The 23652-nt window shown below is 54.4% G+C and overlaps 1 protein-coding gene across 2 annotated transcripts in view; it reads left to right on the plus strand.

The window, feature by feature from the left end:
- The window catches only part of FGF18 (fibroblast growth factor 18), a 32475-nt gene extending 9447 nt beyond the window's left edge, over positions 1-23028 (plus strand). The window contains exons 3-6 of one of the 2 annotated variants that reach the window (XM_059416558.1): positions 4184-4364; positions 15313-15419; positions 22015-22103; positions 22822-23028. In XM_059416558.1, coding sequence (XP_059272541.1) covers positions 4184-4364; positions 15313-15419; positions 22015-22103; positions 22822-23011 — 567 coding nt within the window. In that variant the 3' untranslated portion in view covers positions 23012-23028. Of the gene's footprint in view, positions 1-4183; positions 4365-15312; positions 15420-22014 lie in introns of both variants that reach the window. The other variant, XM_059416559.1, reaches the window with a different exon arrangement.
- The last annotated feature ends 624 nt before the right edge of the window (positions 23029-23652 follow it).

Below are 23652 nucleotides of genomic sequence, written 5' to 3' on the forward strand. Positions count from 1 at the left end.
CTGCAGGCCAGGCCAAAGGTGGGGGGCTCTGTCCCACTGGACCCCTTGTCTGTGCCAGGGCCTGGGACCTTGACGCACCTTGGGAAAGATTTGAATCTGTCAGGCCATTGCTGCCTCTGTGCCATTCCTGGATTGAGGAGTGAATATTTCCACCACAGCCCAAGCTCTCAGGGCAGGGAAGGTGCTGGTAGGGAAGAGGGTAATGGGGGGGTCTTAAGCTGTAGGGGGACCCCACTATGGGCCATCCTGCTGTGGGGAAAGCTGCTTTGACCCAAAAGAAAAGCTGGAGTGGAGGGAAGGCAGAGTCACAAAGGTGTCTTCGTCTGCTCAAGGACACGTCCTGGCTGTGCCCACCTGATCACCTTGTGAGAGCCGCATAGTCTCATTTTTTCCCCACTGCAGCTTCTTAGCACCCCAGGTGACTGTGCCCCTGGAGGGGGCTGAGCCCATGGACAGCAGCATCGGCTCTTCTAGGAGGGCCTGGAAGACAGGCCCCCCTCAGTGAGCAGGAAAGCAGGAGGGAGAGAATGTTCCCGAGGCAGACGCTAGAGCCCCACTTGCTCAGGTTCCAGCTCTGTAGCCCTGGAGAAGTGCCTCACAGGTCCAGCCTATTCAGTGAGCTCCGACGGACACCCACCTCCTAAGGAAGTAGCACGTCTAGGGAGCTTCTTAGCAGAGCAGAAGGAACAGAGGGAAGCTCAGCAACTGAGAGCTTTCAGACGCCCCATTGCCATCGCTCTGTGGGGCTCTCTGCTCGTCTGGGTAGTAAGTGCTGGGGCTGATTTTGGCCTGCAGGTTTCTCTCATCCTAGCCACAGTCATTTAGCAAGCATTCGTCGGACACTTCCTGAGGCTAGAACCGGAGGCCCCAGGATGAGCTGGACAAGCTGCAGTTTGGGGCTGATAAGCCATTATAGTAATGTCCAGTGACCCTAACCCAGCTGGCGTTGGGGGGAGGTAGGGCAGGAAAGGGCTTCGGAAGAAGGTACCTGAGGGCAGGTGTCAGCAGGGCACAGGGGGCAGGATGCCCTGTGCAGAGGGCCTGACCTGTGCAAAGGCCCGTGGCTCCCTAGAGGTCTTGCCCAGGAAGCCCAGGGGTCTCTGCCTTTTCAGAAGGAGGGACTCTGTTTATGTGTCAGAGGCCACCCCTGCTACCTCCCTTGAGAAGGATGTGACCACAGAATGTGGCTTAAATGGTGGAAGCTGGGCAAGATGGATTGTTCCCTCCACATCCTGGGGAAGGGCCACCGGATAGCCCCTGCTGACCCTGGGTCACCCGCACTGCCTCTGTCCAGTGGGCCAGGGAGAAAATCGTTAATGGGAGGCTGGCTTCTGGGGCAGGGCAGCTCCCCTTGGGGATCCAGGGTAAGGAGATTGGTTTGACCTCGGGTCGATAAGGTCTCCTGTGAGCAGGAGGAGAGTTGGAGGACAGGGAAGGAGGCCGGAGACCCGCCCTTGGGGGGAGGGGAAAAGGCGAGTCTCCCTCAGGAAGTCATTCTGAGGGAGGTCTAGGGCCATAGATGGGGGTTTTTCAGGACATGTGCCCACCAGGTGTGAACCTCATGGGGTATGGAGTTCTTCCCTCCCCGAGCATCGGGATATGAGAAGAGGTGGGTCCCAGGTGTCAGACTCTGGTTGTGAATTGGTGACAGGGGCTGGCCATTGAGAATATTGAAGGCTGTGCGCTCTTGGTGGGCCAGCCGCCAGGCCCCACACCTCTGGCTGTGTGGCTCAAGGCAACCGACTTAACTTTTCTGAGCCTGGGTTTCTGCGTCTGTTAAGCAGAGGGGATAAGCCCTCCGATGGTGCAGCATCAGAGGTGATAACGTCTTCCCGGCCTGTGACTGTGTGCAGAGGTGACCCTTCTGCAGGGACGGGAGTGTGATCTGCTTGTATTTCCAGACAGGCTCTGTCTGCGGGGCCTCACCTCTGAGAGGGCCCCCATGTGCTCTCTTAGTTACGCCTCCTGAGTACTCGCTCTGTGCTGGGCACTGTTCTAAGACTTTCTGTGTTTCGTCTGTGAAGAAGCCCATGGGGATGGTGCCATCATCACCCCTCTCATTTTCTAGGGAAGCTGAAGTCCAGAGGGGTTGGTAACTTGCCTTGGGAACCTTAATGAGGAAAAGGCACACCCTGGGTTCTGACTCTGGGACCCCCTCCTGATTGTGCAGGTGCAGCAAGCAAGGCCCAGCAAAATGGGGCTGGAAGAGGGGCTTTGGAGCCATCACTGGGGCTGATTCTGCCGTGGCTTGTTCTGGGACCTTGTCAATTTAGCTTTGAGACCTCAGCTTTGTCATCTGCAATGTGGGATAATAGTTCCACCCTGAGGATGATAGTGGAGGATCAATAATGTGATCCAGCTGGAGTGCCTGGGAGGCCCAGGCTAGCAACAGGGGACACGTGCATGTCAGCTTGAGGACAGAGACCCTGCACTGGGCATGGGCTGTGGCAATGAGGAGAACACGGTCCCTGCCCTCGGGAGCTCACGAATGATAGGTGAGACAGATGCTTGGGTAGCCCTGGTCCCAAGAGCTCTGTGACAGTCTGAGTCGGTGGGGTCCTTCCTGCCCAGCATCATGTTGGACCTCATGGGCACACAGAACAAACCAAGAACACTGTCTGGGCTTCGAGAATTGTTCAGCTTTATGGTGAAGATGGGATGGAACAGGCATCCATTTAGTAGGGCCTAGGAAAACCTAATTTAATAGTAAATGGAATGAGAGGACTCGACATCTTTCCAATGTTCATTTGTTCATTCATTCATGCATTCAAGAAATGTTTGCGTTTCTTCTATGCTACATGCTGGGGTGATAGCAGCAAACAAGGAGACAGCCCCAGCTTTCATGGTACTGCCAATATAATGTTGGGGGGAGACAGACAAAAGCCAGATAAGTAAATGTTATGTCAGGTTGGTCAATGTTAGAAGGAAAAAAACAGCATGACAGAGAGATGGAGAAGGGCAGAAGTAGAGCTGCTTCAGAAAAACAGCCGAAGAAGGCCAGTCTCAAGGATGCGACATTGAGCAGAGATCCTAATGAAGTAAAGGAGCCAGAATGTAGAAATCTGGGAAAGACCACTGAAGCCAAGGGAAGAACAAGTGCAAAGGCCCTGAGGCGGGTGTGTGTTTTGTGTTTGGAATGCTCAGTGGCATAGAAAGGCAGCCAGTATAAGCAGGGGTGAAGAGTTGTAAAGGCTGAAGAGGGGGCTCATCCTGAAGACCTTGAGGCGGGGGTGGGGACGTTTGTCTAAATGTGATGGGAAGCCCCAGAGAGTGTGGAGGGAGAGGGAGCATTACTCAAGGTGACTGGGTTTGGTGGAAGCCAGACGAGTGGGAACAGAAGGCTGGTGAGGAGGTGGCTGCAAGTTGTCCAGGTGAGAGGTCATGTTCAGGATGGGAGACTGAGAGATATATGTTGACATAGCCAGGGGCAGCTTCCTGGAGGATGTGGTCAGACACAAACTAAACCTCTGAGGATAGGGGAGTTTTGGTGGGAGATGCAAAGTGAAGTCCCTCCCCCACCCAAGAGAGGCCAGGAATGTGGGCAAATCCCAGCTGAGGGTGGGTGAGCATGAGGATTCCCTGGTCATGCCGAGGAGGCCCCCCAGCATCGACTCCTAGGGACGAGTGACAGTGGATTCTGGCCCACTCCTTCCCAGGGTGACTAGCCAGGCCTCTGTCCTTCCCTGTTGTGCACCCAAACAGCAGCTCTATGCCCCCCGCCCCATCCGTCTCCCATCTTCAGACTGATTTTGATCCTGTACTCCCCACCTGCTCACTTGATCCTCATGACCACCCTGGTCTGTAATCAGGGTAGGGACTCTGCCCTGCTCTTTCACTGAGAAGGTGTCTGTGTGCTCAGGGTCACAGGAGAAAACTCGGCTCCAGACTTCTTGCTTTAATTTGGGGCTCTGGTGGAAAGGTAGCAAGCTTTGCTGTCAGTAGACTGAGCCCTGCTTCTTAGCTTTGCCACTTCTTGGCTAGGCCACCTCACGCGACATGCTTCCCCTCCCTGAGCCTTGTTGCCTCATCTGTGCAATGGGATGGTCATAGAGCAGGTGTGGATCTATGCTGGACCCAGGGCCAACAAGGAGCAGGCCTTGGCCATCTTGTGTGAACGCGGCTGCTGCATGCAGGGCCCCTGGTCCTTCCCCGGTAGACCACTGATGCCGCTCTCCCTGGCCAGGTGCTGGTGGCCGAGGAGAACGTGGACTTCCGCATCCACGTGGAGAACCAGACGCGGGCCCGGGACGATGTGAGCCGAAAGCAGCTGCGGCTGTACCAGCTGTACAGCCGGACCAGTGGGAAGCACATCCAGGTCCTGGGCCGCAGGATCAGTGCCCGCGGCGAGGACGGGGACAAGTATGGTAGGTACCAGCCCCCTCTTCCCTCACCCAGCCCGCAGGTTCAAATCCCAGGTCTGCCCTGTCCTGGCTGTGTAACTTGGCACCTGGCACAGCCTTTCTGGCCCTCGGCTTCCTTGTCTGCAAACTGCAGGTGTGGTGTGTCTCCCGGAGAGCCTTGGAGGGAGCACTCACTGCTTTGCTGGGGAAGGCCAGTGGTCATGGGTATCGGCGGCTTCCCTGGCATGGCCCAAAGCCGGTAGCAGCTCCCCATGGCCTTGCTTCACCAGCCCTGGGTTCAGGCGCTTAGAGAGGTAGGAGCCTCTGCGCAGTGCTTTCTGGATGCTGCTGGGGGTGCTGGGTGCACGTGGGTGGGAGCACGGGTATATGCTCTGCAAGCTTGAGCTTGTACACCTGTGAGGAACGGTACTCCTAGCACCTTGGGCTGTGGTCCCTTTGACCTGCCCTTGACCCTGAAACTGTCCAGCCCTCCTCTGGGATTTAGGGAACCATTCCTCACCTCATGCTGCAAGGGGGCTGGGAAGAATGAGACACCCTGAATCCCTTGCCACCCCACGCGCCCAGCTCATAAAACCCTTAACAGTGAGAGAAACACATAGGACTGCACCTTCCCAGAACCTCGAGAGGATTCGGGGAACTCTGTCCCATGGGTTCTTGCCTCCTGAGGCCAGGTTCTGAGAGGTGTCCCAGCCAAACCGCCCCTCCCCCGGCCTTGGGCGGGGGAGCTGGGGCTGCAGGAGGCCCGATGTGTGGGGCTGGGGCTCGGGTCCCGGGTGTGCGTTGTGGTCCTGCCAGCCTAGCCTGTTCGGGGTTGATGCCCCACTTGCCCGCCGGCCCCTGCTCGTTGCAGTCAAGACATGACAACAAGACAAATAATTTCTTGGACCTTTTATCTTGGACACCATTTATTTTCCCTCTGCCCCAGGGCAGGACTGACCTCATGGTAGGGCCCAAGTGTGGCAGCTGCACCGTCACTGGGGGCTGGGGCAGGCCAGGCCGGGCAGGGCTGGGCCAGCCTGGGCTCCCCGTCTCCGGGCCAGCTGCCTCCCTTCTCCCTGTGCCATCACTCTTTACTGCCTCCGTCCCCTCCCTCCCTCTTTCCCCTTCTTCCTTTCTCCATCTTGCTGCTGCTGCATTTCTCCTGACCGCTCTCTCTCAGTCCTTCTCCCCTCCTCCCTGGGACTCATCCCTTCCCCTCTTTGTGTCTGTCCACCTCTCTGTCTCCCCCTCCCCACAATCTCTGTCCTCCCTGCCTCCCTCCCTCGGATCACAGCTTTCCGGTCCCTCCTCCCCACCTCGCCCAGGTCCTCTGCTGGCCGCCTCTCTGGGGCCTCCGTCTCTCCGTGCTCCCCGCTGTGCTGGGCAGACCCAGGTGGTGCTTTTCCCTGGGATCTGCTGTCCAGTTGCTGCCAGGGAAGGGGCAGCTGGCTAGCCGGGGCGGGAGGGAGGTGCCCTCCTGGGGAGTCCCTGGAGCTCTCACCGGCCCCTCCAGGCTGGGAGAGTACAGGGGGGTCAGATGCTGGTCTGAACCATCTGTCCATGTCCTGAGACAGGAGGTAGGAGTTCGGGAGGGAGAGGAGCCCAGAAATGGCCACCCCTCACTCCAGAAGTTACTTGCGTCTCATCTCCTCTGCCTGAGCCAGACAGAGACTCAGGGGATCTCGCATGCTGTGTGACATCAGGCAGGACCTTTGCCTCCTCTGGGCCTCAGTTTCCCTTCTGTACCATACTAGGCGTGGACGACCGCAGTGCTTCCTGAACATTAACATGCCTGGGAGTCACCAAGGGATCTGGTTAGGTGCTGACGTTCATTTGGTGGGTCTGGGGTGGGACCTGAGCTCTGCACTTCTCACCCATGCCCAGACAGTGCTGACGGGCCACACTGGGCACATCCGGAAACTAGCCCATTTTGGCTTCTCCAGCCCCACAAGCCCCAGACTGAATCATTCTCTCTCAAGGAATATGTTTATCACTCCTCCAACCCACCCCCACTTCTCCCCCCCAGAGCCCGGGTAGTGTGGGGCTTTGCTGAGGCTGCTTCATTTAAGTGTCGCATTAGAAACGCAGATGAGGCAAAGGGACCCCATCTGTGAGCCCTGGGAGAGGAAGTGAGACAATGGAGCCAATTGAGGCTTCCAATCTAGATAATCAATACAAATATTATTGGGAGGGTGATTTATGTGGCCAGGCCAGCCTGGAGGATGGGGCTGTGGTAGGAGCCCGCCCTGCCTGTGGGGGATGGGCAGCCAGTAGTCTCCCGTCAGGCCAGGAACACCCCACCCCCCCACCCCCATCCCAGGACAGTCTCTCCTTCTCAGGACTCTGTGGGACTGAAAGAATGGTGCGGTCTGAGGCTCGCAGTCATAGGCATTTGTAATGTAGTCTGGGAACAGCAGCAAACACCAAGTATAAACAGGGGCCCCAGGAACACCTGGAATCTGGAATCCTGACAGACACCTGGAATCTCAGATTCAGTGGCATCCTAAGGTGTTGGACTCCGGGCAGGCACAGGCTCAGGCCCACTTTAGTCTGGGGCCTGGCCCAGGAGCTCTTGGTCTGCTTTACAGCTTTACATCTGTGAGCGGTCTTCAGTGAGATCTGCAGAGATGTCAGCCGGGCTCCCACAGCTTGAGGATCTCCCCAGGACTCCTGAAAGCTTTCCCAGAGCGCCCTAGGATGCTAAGGGTGGGCGGGGCACTGGAGGGACAAGTGTGCTAGCTCAGAAAGCTGAAGGTTTAGGAACAGGGACTGCTGGCGGGCCGTGGCTCCAGGTAGGGCCCCCCTGCCCCGCCAGCATGGTTACATCAGGCCCTCCCCTTCCTGCCCTTGGCCCTGGCCACCTCTGTCATGTAGGTAGTGGCCCTGTTGCAGAAACAGCCCCAAGAGGCAGGACACCTGCCTTTTGGCTGCCGCTCTGCTACTAAGCAGCCCGTGGAGCTTGGGGCAAGGGTGTCTGGCTCTGGGCTTAGTTCCTTCCTCTGCCACGTGAGGATGAGAAAGGCCTGCTCTACCTGCCTCTGAGACTGACACACCTGAGCCGGGGGGTGTGGCGGCACCAGTTCCTTCTGGCTGCGGGAGGCTGGGCTGCCAGTGACACAGGTGGAGTTTCAGAGGAGGAGGACAGGGGGTGGGGAGGGGGTGGAGGAAGTGGTTGGGGGGGCACTGAGTCAGTGCTCAGAGGAGTGGGGAGGGACCCTGGCAGTAGGAATGGTGGTGTGGGGGCAGTTCTGCTTTTATAAGCAGTATGATTAGATATTCTTTCCTGTTGTCATTTGAAAGAAAAAAGGATTTTCTACTTTACAAAAAAAAAAAAAAAAAAAGACACAAAAACCCCCCAAATCCAATGTTTTGTAGTAGGGCCAGGCTCCCAGGACTGACTGTGCCCAGAACAGCCACTGGAGGGGCTGTGTCAGCCAGGAAGTTGATCTTTGAGAGGATGAGACTGTAGACTCCAGAGTAGAACAAGATTTGAACCCAGATCCACCACTTGTGGGCTGGAGATCTGGGATCTGAGTTAGCCTTTCTGATCCTCTTTGCTCTTCTTTGAAATGGGGTAATAGAAATGAGAGCATCTCTTACACTGAAAGATTATGTGTGATTATTAAAGCAAAAAAAGATGAAGAATAACTACTTGAACTCATTACCGTTGTATGGGTGTTCATGGGCTCTGGTAGAGGTTCCCCTCTCAGGAGCTGGTTCCTGGGGCTTCCAGAAGGGGCCAGGTCTCTCTCATATCATGGGGCCCTGGCATGTCAGTTGCAGGCCTAAGAGGCATCTTTAGTGTGATTCCAAGCCGCAGGTCTGGTCTGCTTGCCTTAACTGCTGTCGGGCCCGAGGAGGCAGGGTCTTTGGACCTTCTTGCTGGGGGTGGTCTGATGATTTCTCAGTTTGAGCTGGAGTCCCTCACTCACTCGGCATAGAATTATTGAGTCCTGGGGCTACGGTGTGAGACACACCTGGTTCCAGCCCCCAGGCTGCTCCGGGGCCAGAGACCCTGCTCCATCTCAGGGGGCTGACTCTGAGTAGGAAGAGTCTAGTTCTCCAACTTCCAGTCATGACCTTGGGGCCTTCTCACTCCGTCCCTGAGCCTGGCCTTTCTCCCCATTCATGGGGGCTGGGGGCGGGGTGTGGAGTTAGCACTCCTTGGCTTCCTTGAGAGCTCAGGCGTGGATTCGTCTGTGAGTCCAGCTGTGATACAGCTGTGTGGGGTTAGGAGTGGTCAGCCCGTCCCAGCATGGGCCTGTACCTTCCTGCACTGAGAACATGAGCTCCTTGAAAGCAGTGACCCTTCCGCATGTCGCTATGTCCCATACAAGTCTTGGCAGAAAGCAGGTCCACACTTATGCTGGGGGAAGGCATAAAATAACTATGGGGCAGCTCCCAGCGTCATCGGGGACTGCCCTGTGTGGCTCACGCAGGGCGGTGTGGGGGGTGTCCAGGGCTTTGGCTGAGCAGATGACAAGAGTTGGGGGAGTCCTCTGGTCCCATTTTCCTCATTCTGGAGGGCCAGAATGGAGGGCCTGCTGGAGGGCCATGTTTCTACAAGGAGCAAGGGCTGGTGTGGCTGACGCCACAGGGACCCCCTACTCTCCGAGTCGGATGCCCGGAGTCCGTATAGCAGTCCAAAATGTGAGATGGTGTCACTCCACTCTCTAAGGGGCTTGTCTCTCTTAGGGTTAAATCTCAGTCCTTGGACCAGTCCGGAATGGCCTGGTTCTTGATGACCACTCCAGCTTCGCCTCGCTGCCCCTTCCTTGTCTTCTCGGCTCCACAGTCCCACCCACCAGCCAACAGGCCAGGCGTGCCCCTGGCCAAGGACCTTCGTGTTTGCTGTTCCCTCAGCCCTAGGATGCCGTTCTCCCAGACAGCCTCCTGGCTGGCTCCCTCACTTCGCTCAGGCTTCTTCTGTTCAATGGTCTCCTTGTCAGAGGCTTCCCGTCTCTGTCTCCTCGTGGGCAGTTTGTTCTTCCTAGCATTTACCATCATGTAGTTGCTCCCTGTCTCCCCTGTTACAGTTCACACTTTTTGAGGGTAGAGGGCTTCTGTTTGTTTTGTTCACTGCTGTATCTCCAGGCACAGAGCTGGCTACCAGCAGGGGCTCAATGTGTGCTTGAGCCAGTGGTTGCGTGGATGAGCCCTGTGTGTGTCTGGGAGTGCTCCCCCTGGGGCAGGTGCCGCACGGAGCTCGGGCACACAGTAGATGCTTGGCAGATCAGTGCTCCCTGTCTCCTCTCTCTCCTCTCTTGCCCTCTCCTTCCATCCTTCCAACCTGCCAGCTCTGCATCATGCAATGTGGGATACAGAGAGCAGCAGACCTGGCTTCCCCCAGGGCTCTTGCAGCTGGGGAGAGGCATTAAAACCCCTGCCCTTTGAGCTCATGTCCCATAACTTCTGTCCCCAGTGAGGAGTGGTCACCCACACCTCGCTGACTCTGCAGCTAAAATGGCAACACTAGAGCTATGGCTAGGATTAAATATAGCTCCTGATCAATCCCATTGATTTTTTTCCCTCTTCCTTTCCAGCAAGCCCACGTGGCTTGCAAAAAACCTCCTTCGGGGACATTAGGAGAAGGGGACTTTGGGAGAAAGCCTCTGTGTGTGTGTGTGTGTGTGTGTGTGTGTGTGTGTGTGTAGAGTGATGTGGAAACATCTCCAGAAAGTGTTCCTTCTCCCCACCCCCTCCTCCCCACCTGGTCCACCTTCAGAGGGAGGAAGGGAGACTGATTTGCATTGACCTTCTGGTGCCTTTGGTGGCAAGGACACTTCCTCGCTGGAGGACACCTGGAGAGTGGCCAGGGGCGCAGTCAGCCCTGGAACCATAGAGGCCCGACAGCTGCAGGTCATCTCACCCAGGGCCTGGGGGGGTTTTGGCTCCCACACTGCTCCTGCAGGGGTGGGGGGGTTGAGGCTGAAGCTTGAGGTGGGGAAAGAACCCCCCCTTCTCCAGCTTTGTTCTCTTGGGCTTCCTCCTTCGGTTCCTGTCTCCTGTGTCTCTCTTTGCACTGCGTCTCTGTCTGGTTTTTTGGCCACCTCTCTGTGTCTTTCCCTGCTGTTTCCTACGCTTCAAACCAAAGGCCATCAAAGTGAGGCCCTGGGTCACACACTGGGAGGCCCAGCTAGGGAACCACACTGGAATCAGTCAGTCAGTCAGTCGGTGTCACCTCCTTTTTCCCTGCCATGACCGGCCTGCAGGATGTCTGTCTCCTGCTGCTGCCCTACCTCAGAACCTCTGTCTGGCTCAGACAAGCTCTGGGGTTACTCTGCCAGTGTTCAGATCCTGGCTCTACTGGGGTGGCTCTGGGCGCATAACTTGTCTGCTCTGTGCCTCAGTCTCTTCACCCATCAAAAGGGTGTCATAGTTCTTACCTCAGAGGATCGCAAGGCATTGCACGTTCACTCTAACCACCGTGCCTGACGGATGGGACTTTTCAATTATCCTTGTGACTTCAAGCACTTAAGGAAGAAAAAAAGGCAGCATGAGTTTTTTATAGAAAGGGCTTTGTAGGCATCCTTACCGATAGTCCTTCTGTGTCAAGAGAATGAGGTCAGAGCAAAGACCTTCCCTGCCTTTGGTGTTGACTCACTTACTCCCCCAGGAAAGGGACTGATGTAGAGGGAAGAGAAGCAGTGGATGAGGTAAGGCCCAGACTTCTGGGCTAGCCTGCCTGGGGTTTAACTCCATCACTGGGTAACCTTGGGACTCAGTTTTCTCACCTGTACCATGGGGATGATAATAAGTTCTCACCTCATGGGATTATTATGAAGCTATTGCGGGTGACAGAATGCATATAGAGCCCACTACCTCATAAGCTCTAAGTAAATGTACGTTACTGATAATATTTCTAGAGGGGCAGTACTGAAAGAGGCCTTGGAAGTCGCCTAGGCCTGGCCCAGAGAGGAACAGGGTTTTCACCTCTGTCATACAGCAAACTGAAAGACGTGGTAGTAATCCTGAGGCTAGGCACAGGTGGGTGGGAGCTCAGAGTTTGAGTGAGTCGGAGGAGTAGCACCAGGAGAACACCAGCGGGGGCAGAGTGGCTAAGGGACTTGACTCTGGACTTAGACTGGGTCCCAACACCTGCACTGCTTTGATCAGCTGTGTGCCCTTGGGCAAGCCCCTTCACCTCCCTGAGTCTTGTTTTCTTTAACTCTTACCTTAGATAGTGTTACTCATATCTACTTCACAAAGCCGTTTATGCGTTTACTAAAACTTACTTGTTGGTCATTTCCTATGAGCCAGGTATGGGCTAGGTACTGGAAATCACAGTGGTGTATAAGACAGATAAGGCCCTGCTGTCGTGGAGCTTACCTTCCGGTGGAGAGACAGATGGTAGAAAAAAGGAATATAGCAACTAAGACCATGTGGAGAAGAGCTCTAAGGAAAATGGAGCAGCGGATGGGTAGCCCTGGACTGGGGAGGTGTAGGAAAGGCCTCTCTGAGGAAGGGGTATTTGAGTAGCAACCTAAGAGAAGAGAAGCCTCAATGGGAAGCTCTAGGCAAGGCAGCCTCCAGGTAGAGGGAATAGCAAGTACAAAGGCCCTGAGGTGGGAGTGTGCCTGGTGTGTCAGAGAGGAACAGCAAAGAGGCTTGCTGGCTGGCAGGCTGTGAGTGAGGGTAGGACATAGGAATGACCAGTAGGGACCAGAACGTGTGCCCCCAATGGGTCTCCATGAAGAGGCTAGATTTTAAGTGGATTGAAGATCCCTAGGAGGCTTTTAGTAGGAAAGAGATAAAATGATTTTTTTTTTATTTTTAAAGGCTTTTTCTGGCAGAGGGTGGAGGCTGCTGAGTTGTGCAGTCTGGGTGGGGGGGATGCCTGGAGAGGGGTTCTGATGACGAGGGGAGCCAGGTAACATCCCAGACTCCTCCTGCCTGGTCTGGTACAGGCCTTGAGAATGCAACTGAGCCCAGATAAGGTTTCTAAGCTCCTGAGAGTCGCGTGTTGGGGGCTTGGGTCATGAGAAGGGGGAATGTGATGCTATGGGTGAGGTAGGCTGTGAGCAAACCTGGCCTGGGTGGGTGGGGTCTCTCTCTCTCCATCTTGCTCGCTCTCTCTTTCTCTTTCTCTCTCTTTCTGAGAACTGCTGCTGCTATTAGTCCCTGCAGACTTTACATAATTCTGGCCCGGCTCCCTCCTCATTATGTCATGCGCCCGAGTGGAGTCTAGGTCACGGCAAGGCCTGCTGTGGTCGGGAAGAACAGACTTCTGGCTCCCCGGCATGGTATCCAGAGCAGACCTTCCCCATGCTGGGGTGAGGGCAGCTAGGCTTGTGGGGGTGGGGGTGCAGCCCAGCCCCAGCCTAGGCCTGGCCCAGCAAAGGCCAGGGCTTGCTGTGGTGGGCCGCACCTGATGAGAATTAGGGGTTGTGGGGGCAGGGAACTACACCTCTCCAGAGTTGGGGGCCCTCCCCTGGTGCCCAGGCCCCAGCGGAAAGTCAGGCAGACCCTACTGCTGGGTTGCTTCTCTGAAAGCCAGTTTCCTAAACTATAAAATGGGGACAAAGCCACCCAAGCTCAAGGGGATGTATAAATTTCAGTGGGCTCACACAGGAGCCAGAATGGTAGGAACTGTTCTGAGGACGGAGGTCCAGGCACATGCTGGGAGAGGGGCAGAATTCCTCTCAGACTCAATTGGGGTCTCTTGGGCCATAGTTCTGGGGCTTGATCCCTTTTCTACAGTCTCCCATCCCTAACCTCCTAGGCTCTGCCCCAATCCCAGAGAGAATCAGAATAGGGGTGAGCCTCCCCTTCCCCCTTGCACAGAGCAGGAGACTGAGACTCAGAAGGGGGCCGTGCCTGGCTCAAGGTGATACAGTCTAGCGTGGCAATGCCAGAAATGGAATCAGACCCCATAAGTCCCAGTCCAAGGCATGTTCTGATGGACTTACTGTGTGGGATGCCCGTAACCCTGGAGGATGCCAAAGAAGTTCAGGTTAGAGGGCATGCCTGGGGAGGCAAGTTTGGCTCCACTTCTGCCCTTTTACACACATCTGATTTTTTCCCAACAGACTATGCTGTGTGTTTGTGTGTGTTTAGGGGAAAAAAGTTTTGTTTTGCCGTTACCATGAAACTTACACAATATTATGAAACTTACACTTCCCTCACCTGGCCTCTGATAACAGGTGCTAGGCCCTTTCTGCCTTCCTTCTGTGGGATCCTCACAATATCTTTTGAAGATTAAGGATGATTACAACCATTTTACAGGTCAGGAAACTGAGGCCCAGGGGCACCTGGTTGGCAAGCGGGGCCAGGGATTCATACCCAAATCTGTGCATTCCAAAGCTCTTGCCTTTCCCTTACATGTGCTGTCTTCTTCACCGCCCTAGGATGGGAGACACTCCTGAACCCCACAACCTCCATTCTGTGTGGGGCCAGAGTTTTGGAGGAGCCCCAGGTTGCTCTGATGTTTGGCCTGGGTTCCCAGGGAGAGCTTCAGGGAGTTTGAATTAAAGGGGAGCAGGGAGGATGAGGGTCGTGTAACCCCCTATCTCAGTGCTGCTTAATATTCTTGACTGTGTTTACTAGGGATGGGGGAAGGTGGAGAGAAGAATGTGCCTCCCCCTCCCTCCCTGTTACTAGAATTACTAAATTCTTGTTAGATCTTTAAATTTTATGTAAATTCTTCTTATTTTCCTTGGAAAGGTGGGGTATCATATTTTAATTAGTAGTGGTGTCAAAGGAGGGCTAGATTAATTATTGGAAATCCTGAGTTCCAGATGGTTTTAATTTTCACAGCAGGGCACCAGGGTATATATTTTTAAATTTTTTTTATTAAAATCATACCTAGTGTATTTTAGGGGCACTGAGGTACACTCTTTGTGGCTCCAAGGATGCTGTATTTAGGGCTATGATTTTTGTTATGGAGAAGCAAGTCCCTTGTCACTAAAATTAAAAAGTTTGTGGGTGAGGGAGGGGCAGGTGCTGGGAAGCAAAGGGTCAGAGATGGGAGGGTGAGAATGAGGGGGTCATAGGCAAAGAAGGCAGCAGTGGGGAGAAGGTGTTGGAGGGATTCAGGCATAGAATTCAAGGCCAGATAGGAGAAAGAGCTCAGAGAGGATGGGTGGCCTACTGAAGTCACACAGCACCTTACTAGGGAGAAAAAGTGGATTGGCAGATGGACAGGGAGGGATCTGGACAGGGCACATCAAGGAACAGTCACCCTTTGACCACTTGATGCCCTTTCACAATCAGGGCTTTGGGGGATCAGCTCTGGACAGCTCTATGGAGAATGGGTCATTTAGTTGGGGTCTCCTACTTCAAACCAGGGAATATTGTGTCCCGACTGAGATGTCTGGGTTCCTGGTAGTTAGCTACATTTTAGCCTCTGTGGCCTTGATTGAGAAAGTAGAATATTCTGAAGATAGTCTCCATTCCCAGGGCCCTTAAATCTCCTTTCGTTGGGCCTTCCCCACTTTGAGTGGCAAAGGTGTGGCAGGGGAGGGGACATAGCAGGGGTTCTAGATGTTCGCCCTGGAGTGAGAGGCCTTTGGCCCAAATTTTGAAGAAAGTAGCTTGATGTCCCCCAAGGCAAGGTGTGTGCGTGCCCATGCAAACTTGCATGCATTTTTCTGTGCCCTAACTCCAGAGACTGCTACTTCTCTGGGATTATTGGTGGCTGTGTGTCCTATTCTGGGGAACAGAGGTGAGGGGCTGATAGAGTGGAGGATGAGGTAGAGTTAGCAAGGAGGGGCAGAACAACCCTCTAGCTGGAGCCATCTAGGACCCAAGTGGAGTCAAGAGAGGGTGGGGATGGGGAAGCTTTCTCTGGCTGCCTAAGGGGCGGAGTGCTCCAATGAGACCTGTTTAAAACCTCCCCCATGCCTGATGTTGGAACAGTGAGGGGGTCCAGGGACGGGGTTAGTTGCCGAGCTTTTCCGCCAAACCATTGTCCCTGGTTAAAAAAAAAAAAAAAAAAAAAAAATGTATCTTATTCTCCTTCTGCCTTTCGAAGCCCAGCTCCTAGTGGAGACAGACACCTTCGGTAGTCAAGTCCGGATCAAGGGCAAGGAGACGGAATTCTACCTGTGTATGAACCGGAAAGGCAAGCTTGTGGGGAAGGTGAGTGATGGTCTGGAATTCCCAGGGTATTTGGGAGGGTTCCCCCTGGAAACTCTGTGCAGCTGGAACAGGGTGCTCAGGGCCTTGTCAGCCCCACATGGAAAACAAGCCAGGTGAGTGTGTGTGTGTGTGTGATTCTGAGTGTAATCTCTTCTCTACCCACATCCCAGCCTGCCAGGCTGAGGTATCCAAGGCCATGACTTTGGGGAGCAGGCAGGGTCCTGCTCTCTCCTGCTGGTTGTGGACCTGGAGGGGCTCAGGGCTCCCTGCCTATGTGTGTCTGCTTTCCGAGAACAGGGAAATGGCTGGCCAAGGGCTGGGGCCACAGCATTGATTGAATAATCGCCAGGGGTTTGTAGAGAAATACAGCATCTCCTGGACCGCACGGCTGTCTCAGTGCTGGGCCTTATGGTTCTAGCATTTCGGGAAGATTTTACTACTTGGGCATAGGCCACAGAGCTGCATGTAACAAATTAGGGTGGAGTGAGGGTATGGGGGCGTGGACCCACATGGGGCTCATAGTTTCTGCGGGTGCTGCTGGGTGTCCCCCTTTTTTCTTGGGTGTGCCTATTTGTGAAGTTCATACACTTGCTTCCTTTGGGGGCTCCGGTGGATGGTGTTATGGGTAGTCGCTCCATGGTGCACACGCTCTGTGTTCCCTTCTCTTTGCCGGACCCCCACTGACACCCCCCCCACCCCCGCCCCCGCCCCATATCTAACTTGCAAAATGATTCCGTTGGGCAGGTGGAGTGAGGGGTGCAGGGTAGATCCTGATTCTAAGAAGGACGGCTCTTCCTGTTTGGCGGCAAGGCCCGGCCTGGTGATTTGCATTTATTACACCGTGTTGGGAGGAGGAAGCACAGCCCCAAGTCCCAATTCCTGTTTAAGTCATGGTTTTGTTTTCTGGAAGCCCCCAACTCTTCGCTGCCTTCCCCTCCTCCACACCCTGGTGGCTGCGGAGAGTACAACAGGCCAGGGACTTGAGCCCGAGTACCTACCGTTGCTTCTTATTTGTTAATGATAACACCACCAGTAGCTTCGGCTAATTGAGCATCTACTTTCTGCCAGGCACTGTGCAAAAATACTCCCCAATAATCCCATGAGGTCGCTACCACTACCATCCCCATTTCGCAGATGAGAAAGCTGAAGCTCAGCCCCGTCGCCGGGCACTTGTCCCGGGTCCCACACTAGAGCCGCGCGGATTCCAAGCCCGGTCTGGAAGGCAGAGAGGTTTCCGCCGCACTGCCCACGCCAGCCGAAGCTTCTCAGAGAGCGCAGTAATAGTAATCCGCAGAGCGCAGCTCCGGGACGCCGAGGAGTGGTTTTAATTAGTGATTCACTTTCCGCGTCCCGGGGCGGCCGGCCGACCGGCGAGGGGATCGGGGCAGGGGCGGCGGGCGGGCCGGGCGCCGGGTCCCCTGGCCTGGCCGTGCGTTTCCTGTGGCGGCGCGGCCCGGCCCCGCGTCAGGCGCTTTGTTCTGCTGCCCGCCCGGGCCGCCTCCCAGGCCCAACCTGCCTGCGGCTGGACGCTCGGCTTCCTTTTCCCGCGGCTTCCAGGGGGGGCGCGCAGCAGCCCGCCGTGCCCGGTGCCCGCGCGCCCCTCCCTCTGTGCTGCGCGCTTCCCGGCAGCTTGACCCCAGGAGGGCCGCGCTGGGGTCAAAAGAGCAGCCCCGCTCCCCGCCGCCGGCCGCCCACCGCCCGCCTGCCCGCCCGCCCGCCCGCCGGCTGGCCGCTGAGTCACCGCTTCCACAGGAGCCGGATCCGATTTCCTGCCCCCTCGCCCTCTCTCCCGTCATTAATATTGGGGACGGTTCAGCTGGCGCGGGCTCCGCCAGGCTCGGCGCAGCCCGGAGAGGGCCCCCTCCTTCCCGCTCCCCTCGAGGCAGCTCCCCCATCCCGGTAAGGACGCGCCTGTCTTCTGGGCTGGCCCCGGGGGGAGGGGGGCTCCAAGGACGGGCCCCAAATCCACCTGCCCCAGGATGGCCCTGGGCAGACCTCTTGTTGCCCTCTGCCTAGCCCAGCTCCCCTCACTGTCTCTGGCCCCTATAGATAGAAGTCACAGGCTCATGGGGTGCTGTTTCATCACAGCCTCCCAGGCAGTCAGGTCCCAAGGTCCTGAGGTTGCCCCCGTGTTGTTCTTCATTGATGCCACCGCCTCTGTTGTGGCCTCATCCTTTCCCAGGAACTGTTGTCCTGGCTGCTTCAGGACTCCCAGCCCAGGCTATTTGCCTTTGCCCACTACCTACCGTCAGCTCTCTAAGAGCATCCCCTGTCTTCCACCCCTAACCCATCTCAAAACCTATGCCTGGGTCCGCACCGTCTACCGTCTACCGTCTACTAGAGAAAGGCCACACTCCCTGGGGAGACACAGAGGGCCTGGGGATCCTCCCTGGCCTCACAGCCCTGCCACCATCCTCAGGTTCCTTAAGCCAGACCCATGGCCCTGCCAACTACCACTCTCTGGATGGGGCACTCGGGCTTTGTACACGATGATTGCCCTTCCCTCTGTCCACCTGCTCTAAGTCCTGCTCAGCCTTCAGCAGCTTCTAGCTTCTCCAAACCCTCGTATAGCACACCTGCCCTGGAGCTCATAATCCCACACACAGTCCTCTGTTGCCTGTCGCTAACCCGAGTTTTCACTGTTTGTTCCTGTGCCTACATCTTGCAACTAGACAGAGAGCTCACTGAGGGCTGATTCCGGATCCATCCACCCATGTTCTGGTACTGGGACCAAAGAGCCGCAGGAGCACCAAAGAAGTAGAAAAACGCTTCTTGCTTTCCGATTTCCACAGCCAAAATTACTCACATCAGGCTGGGGCGTCAGGTCCCCTCACTCCTGAGCCTCAGTGTCCTCATCTGTACCATGGCAGCGATGATGCTGGTATCTGGTGGGCAATTGACAAATAGTCATTCATTTCCCCTTTGAAGCCAGGCCCCAAAGTTACTCCATCAGCTGTGGGAACCCTTAGCCTTAGCTTAGGCTCTGACTCCTTTGGAGCTTTCTTGGGTGGTCTAGACCCTGGGTGCCAGCCTTGCACCTCTTTGGCCCCAGCAGGGCACATGCAACGAGCCCCCAGCAGAGCCTTTTCAGATGTTCTGGGCCCCGGCTCTAGCTCCTCACTCCTCTGCTGCACTGTAACAATCACATACCAGAGCTCTGCCCCAAGCCCCTGCATGCTCAGGGAGCCCCCTTCCCTGCGCCAGCTTTCTGGACCCCACGTCCATCTCGCCCAGGAGGGTGTACATCCTTTCACTCCACAAATAGCTGTTGAGTATAGAGCACTGTGTGCTTGGCATCCCCCTCCCCCCGCCCACCACCATATCTTTGTGAAGACTGCTTTGGTTGTGAACGACCGAAGCCCAACTCAAAATGCCTTGAGCAAAAAAGAAATTTTTTGGCTCACATAACTACAAATGTCCAGGGGGTAGTTCCAGTTTCAAGAAAGACGGGACCTAGGGGCCAAATGATGTCATCAGGATTCAGTCTTCAGATCAAATAGAAGGAACAGGACTCCAGTTTGGAAAGGAGGAGGTTGGAGGCGATGGAGGGGGGAGAGATGCTCAAATTCTACTTAATCACCAAAGTTCTGTGATGGGATATTCACTCACTCTGTAAATACTGATGGTCTGCCTTGCCCGAACCTATTGTGTCAGCATTTTGGGGGGGTGAGGTTTAAGTATAGGTGATTTAAAAAAAAAATCTTTGCAGGCAATAAGCAGGGTCAGAGAGGTAGTCAGGAGTAGAGGTGAGGGTCAAGCCCAGGTGCAGCCTGCCATTAGCTTTGAACCTGCTGAGTCTGAGCTCCGAGGGGTGGGTGGGGTGTGGGGGGTAGTGGGGGGAGTGGGGACTTGTAACCATCATGGGTCCCGTGGCTCCTCCCAAGGGGCTTCTGAGCTCTCCAAGGGGCTCAGAGTTTCAGCCCTCATAAGTATACCTGGATACATACAAACACATTGCCAGGCACTGTGCGCGCACCTCGCATGTCCAAGACCTTGCTTCATGCTGATGGTGGCCATGTGGGCCTGCGGAGGGGAGGTGTTTTTGACAGGCAGTGCTCTGCCCTCTCTTCCACACTCTTTCTTCTCCTGGACCTCTCTGAAACTGGACAGAGCAGGAATGAGCTACAGTGGCTCTGTCTCTTAGAAGCCCCATGACCTTGGGCAAGACATTTTGCCCTCTTTGAACTCTGTTTTCTTCTAGCAGGGAGAGTTTATCTGAGCAAGTTCAGAGGATTAAATGAAATAATGCACACGGAGATGTCTGGCTTATAATTAACAAGCAGTAAATGCTGAATGAGTGAATGAATGAAGGGGTAGGGAGACCAAGTGGGCCAGACCGGGCACCCTGGTCCTTTGCTTGCTCTGTCCCTTTTTCAGCACGCCTCCAGGAGGGCCTCCCCTAACTCATGATGGTCTCTGGGACATCAGTGAGGGTTCCAGGAGGCAGCATATCCTTTCTTTTAGAAGAAAGCCTTTTGAGGGGTTTCCTACCACCAGTACTATCCCAGAACTCTTCTTTATTCAACCACAAATGCTCTGGGGGCTGGAGACCTATGCTGAGCCATGAGGGCAACTGACAGGTTGTCCTGACCTCCTGAAGCTCTTGGGCTAATGAGGAGGCAGGCAGATATGGGATTGCTCTGTTGGGGGGTGTGGGTGGGAGGAGGAATGGGTGCCAAGGGGAGAGGCTGGAATATGTGAGTCCAATAAAACCTGATGCTTGAATGGAGTCTTAAATGAAGAAGAGGACATGCCGAGGGAGATAGATGGCAGTCAAGGAAAGCTTCCTGGAGGAGGTTGACCCTGAAGGATGAAAGCAGTTTTCCAGGTAGTGGCAGATATTCTGTGGCAGGGAACAGCATGGTGTAGGCTTTGTTCAGTTTGCTGTGACTGTTCCATTGAGAGTGACCGAGGGATCTGGACTCAGGCTAGATAGGCAGCTTACAGAATTATCCATGGTGGGGGAGGGGGCTGGCCAGAGACCGCTCCCTTCTACCTTCTACTTGCCGTGTACAAATGCCCCACTCCCCTCACCAGAGTCCCTCACTCTTCACCCCCTGACAGATACTGTCCTCTGGGTCCCACATGTCTCCCAGTCCCACCCCCTGCCTGCTCTGCAGCCTCCTCGAAAGATCTCAGCCTCCGGAGAATGTTTTCTTACCCTGCCTGTCCCTTTCTGCAAAGTTCAGCACTTTGTCTGCAGGGCCCAAGCTTGCCCTCCACTCAAAGGTGAACGTTCCTGGAAGCTCCAGCCTATTTTCCACTTCAAACAAAAGGTTGGAACTCGCACCTCAGTCACCACGCACAGCCAGACCGCTGGGCTTCCAACTTGGCTGGGCATCCGTCCGGAACGAGGAGTGGGCCCGGCCTAAATTTGGAGATGTTAGTTGGAAACTCGAGTGCTGCTAATTCAGGCCTTCCAGCTTTGTGTGCTTCCCACTCTGCTACATGGAGCGATTCAACTGTCTCAGGAAGGAGGGTCAGAGCCCTGCCTCCCACCGTCCTTTGTCCAGATCCGATCCAGGGAGGGAGGCCAGCACCCATCTGAACCACCTGCAATTCTGAAATAATTCAGCAAGTTCCTACCGTGTATGAGGCTCAAGTATAAGTATCATTCCTCACATTTATGTGACACGGGACCACTGTCCTGGTTTGGTCAGACGAGGAACGCAACGTCTAGCGCGTGGAATTAACTAGCCTGAGGTCACATAAGGAAGTGTTAGAGTTGATTCAGCTCCTGACTCAAAATCTAGTATTCCTTGCCCGGCATCCCTTGTCTCCTAGGGAGTTCGCACATCTGCTGGGGAGCCTGAAATCTCAGAACCAAAGGCATAGGCTCTGGAGTCTGGCCATGCAAAAACTCTTATTCTTGGAGTTCCCCTCTTCACACCAAACATTTAAAATGCACCACATCCCACATTAAATGTTATTTGAATTTAACTATATTGCAGTGGAGTGGCGTGGCCACGGTGTAGCTGACTCTGTATCAGGTTTTGTGCACTAATCTCTACGACTTTAAAGGAAATGAGATATTATTGGCCCACATCACAGTGAGGTAACGAACTTAGATACTGCTTGGTCCAGAGCCCAAAGGATGTGACGAGAACTTGGTTTCTGTCATTCCCTTCCTCTTGGCATGACTTCCTCTGGGTTGGCCTTGTTGTCAGACACCGTTTTTCCTCATAGTGGTAAAATGGCTGCTTTTGCTTCAGCCTTAGGTGTTCCTCTTGTTTAAATCAGCCTATGTTCGGGGGGATTAAACAACGGTCTTGAGGAGCACTCTGATTGGATGAGTCAGGCCACGTGCCCAGCTCTGCACCGGTCATGGGAAATAATGTTTTATTGGCCAGGTCTGGGTCTCTATTCTCTGTGGGGAGTCTATTACCTAATTGGCCGGTGAGGAAGGAGGCAGGGGCCAAAATGATAAGTCCACCCGGCAGATCTAGGAAGTGAAAGTACTGCGGATAAAACTTGGGGGAAGCCCTCTCAACTTTACTGCTCCAAGCCTTTGCCACCTACCCACACCCTGTCCGTATAGCTTGCCCCTCGTACCCACCCTTCCCCTCTCACCTCCTCCTTTTCTTGCCTCCTACAGCCCGATGGCACCAGCAAGGAGTGTGTATTCATTGAGAAGGTCCTGGAGAACAACTACACAGCCCTGATGTCTGCCAAGTACTCTGGCTGGTACGTGGGCTTCACCAAGAAGGGGCGGCCACGGAAGGGTCCCAAGACTCGGGAGAACCAGCAGGACGTGCACTTCATGAAGCGCTACCCCAAGGGGCAGGCAGAGCTGCAGAAGCCCTTCAAGTACACCACGGTGACCAAGAGGTCCCGGCGGATCCGCCCCACGCACCCTGGCTAGGCTGGCCCCACCGCAGTCCCCCGGGCTGCCCCCTGGCCCACACTCACACTCACAGAGAACTGCATCAGAGGAATATTTTTACATGAAAAATTAGGAAGAAGCTCTATTTTTGTACATTGTGTTTAAAAGAAGACAAAAACTGAACCAAAACTCTTGGGGAGGGGGGAGCAATAAGAATTTTATTGTTGACTTGAAACCCCCTGTCTATGACAAAAGACTCACGAAAAGGGACTGCTGTCAACGGACAGGTGCTTGTCTCTCTCTAGGAACAGACAACTCTAATCTTGTCCCCAGAGGAGGATTTGAATGAGGAAAACGACACTCTGAGAAACCAAAGTCCTTTTTCCCAAAGGTTCTGAAAGAAAAAAAAAAAAAAAAAAAAAAAAAAAAAAAGCAAAGCAAAAAAGAAAAAAAAAAAAGAAAAGAAAAAAAAAAGAAAAGAAAAACAAAGAGAAAGTAGTACCTATCCCCAGACTCCTGGTCTTTCCCAACCCTTATCCCTGCCCCAGACTCCAACAAAAATCGCTCTCTGGTTTGCAGTCATTTATTTATTGTCCGCTGCAAGCTGTCCCGAGACACCGCGCAGGGAAGGCGTGCCCCTCGGAATTCTCGGCGCCTCGACTTCCGACGACAGACGGCCTCGTCCAATCAAGTGACCCTGCCTTGCTCGCAGTTCTGGAGGATGCTGCTATCGACCTTCCGTGACTCACGTGACCTAGTACACCAATGATAAGGGAATATTTTAAAACCAGCTATATTATATATATATATTATATATATAAGCTATTTATTTCACCTCTCTGTATATTGCAGTTTCATGAACCAAGTATTACTGCCTCAACAATTAAAAACAATTGACAAATTATTTAAAAAAAACCCTGAGGTGAGTGGTGGGGGGTGGTGGGGCTCAGGCAGGGCGGGGAGCCCCCTTGTGTTTCCTTCCTCTGGGTCTGCAATCTGGGCTCTGAGAGCAGGGGTGGGAAGCTCGCGCCTGCTCTGCGCACTGCTCCAGGCTGTGAGAATGCAGCCTTAGACCAAGGGATCTTTGCTTCCGGACATCCTTGCCCTCAGAGACATTATATTTCAATGAGTCACTCACTGATTGGATAACTGATTCAGGCGTAATCGTTCACAAACATTTGCTTGCCGACTCCAGGCACTGGGTATTTACCGAAAAACGCGCCCAAAACATGCCAGCCTCCCAGGGACCTTCACTTAGTCACTGATTAATTGCTTCATTCACTCATTTCTTGATGGAACTGTTCATTCAACATATGATTACTAGGCACCTAATTAAATGCCAGGCACTGTTTTAGGTAATGGGAATTCATCAAAGAACAATACAGACCCAAAATCATACTGCACGAAACT

The sequence above is a fragment of the Mustela nigripes genome, chromosome 12, assembly GCF_022355385.1.
Source record: "Mustela nigripes isolate SB6536 chromosome 12, MUSNIG.SB6536, whole genome shotgun sequence".
In the NCBI taxonomy this organism is placed as follows: Eukaryota; Metazoa; Chordata; class Mammalia; order Carnivora; family Mustelidae; genus Mustela; species Mustela nigripes.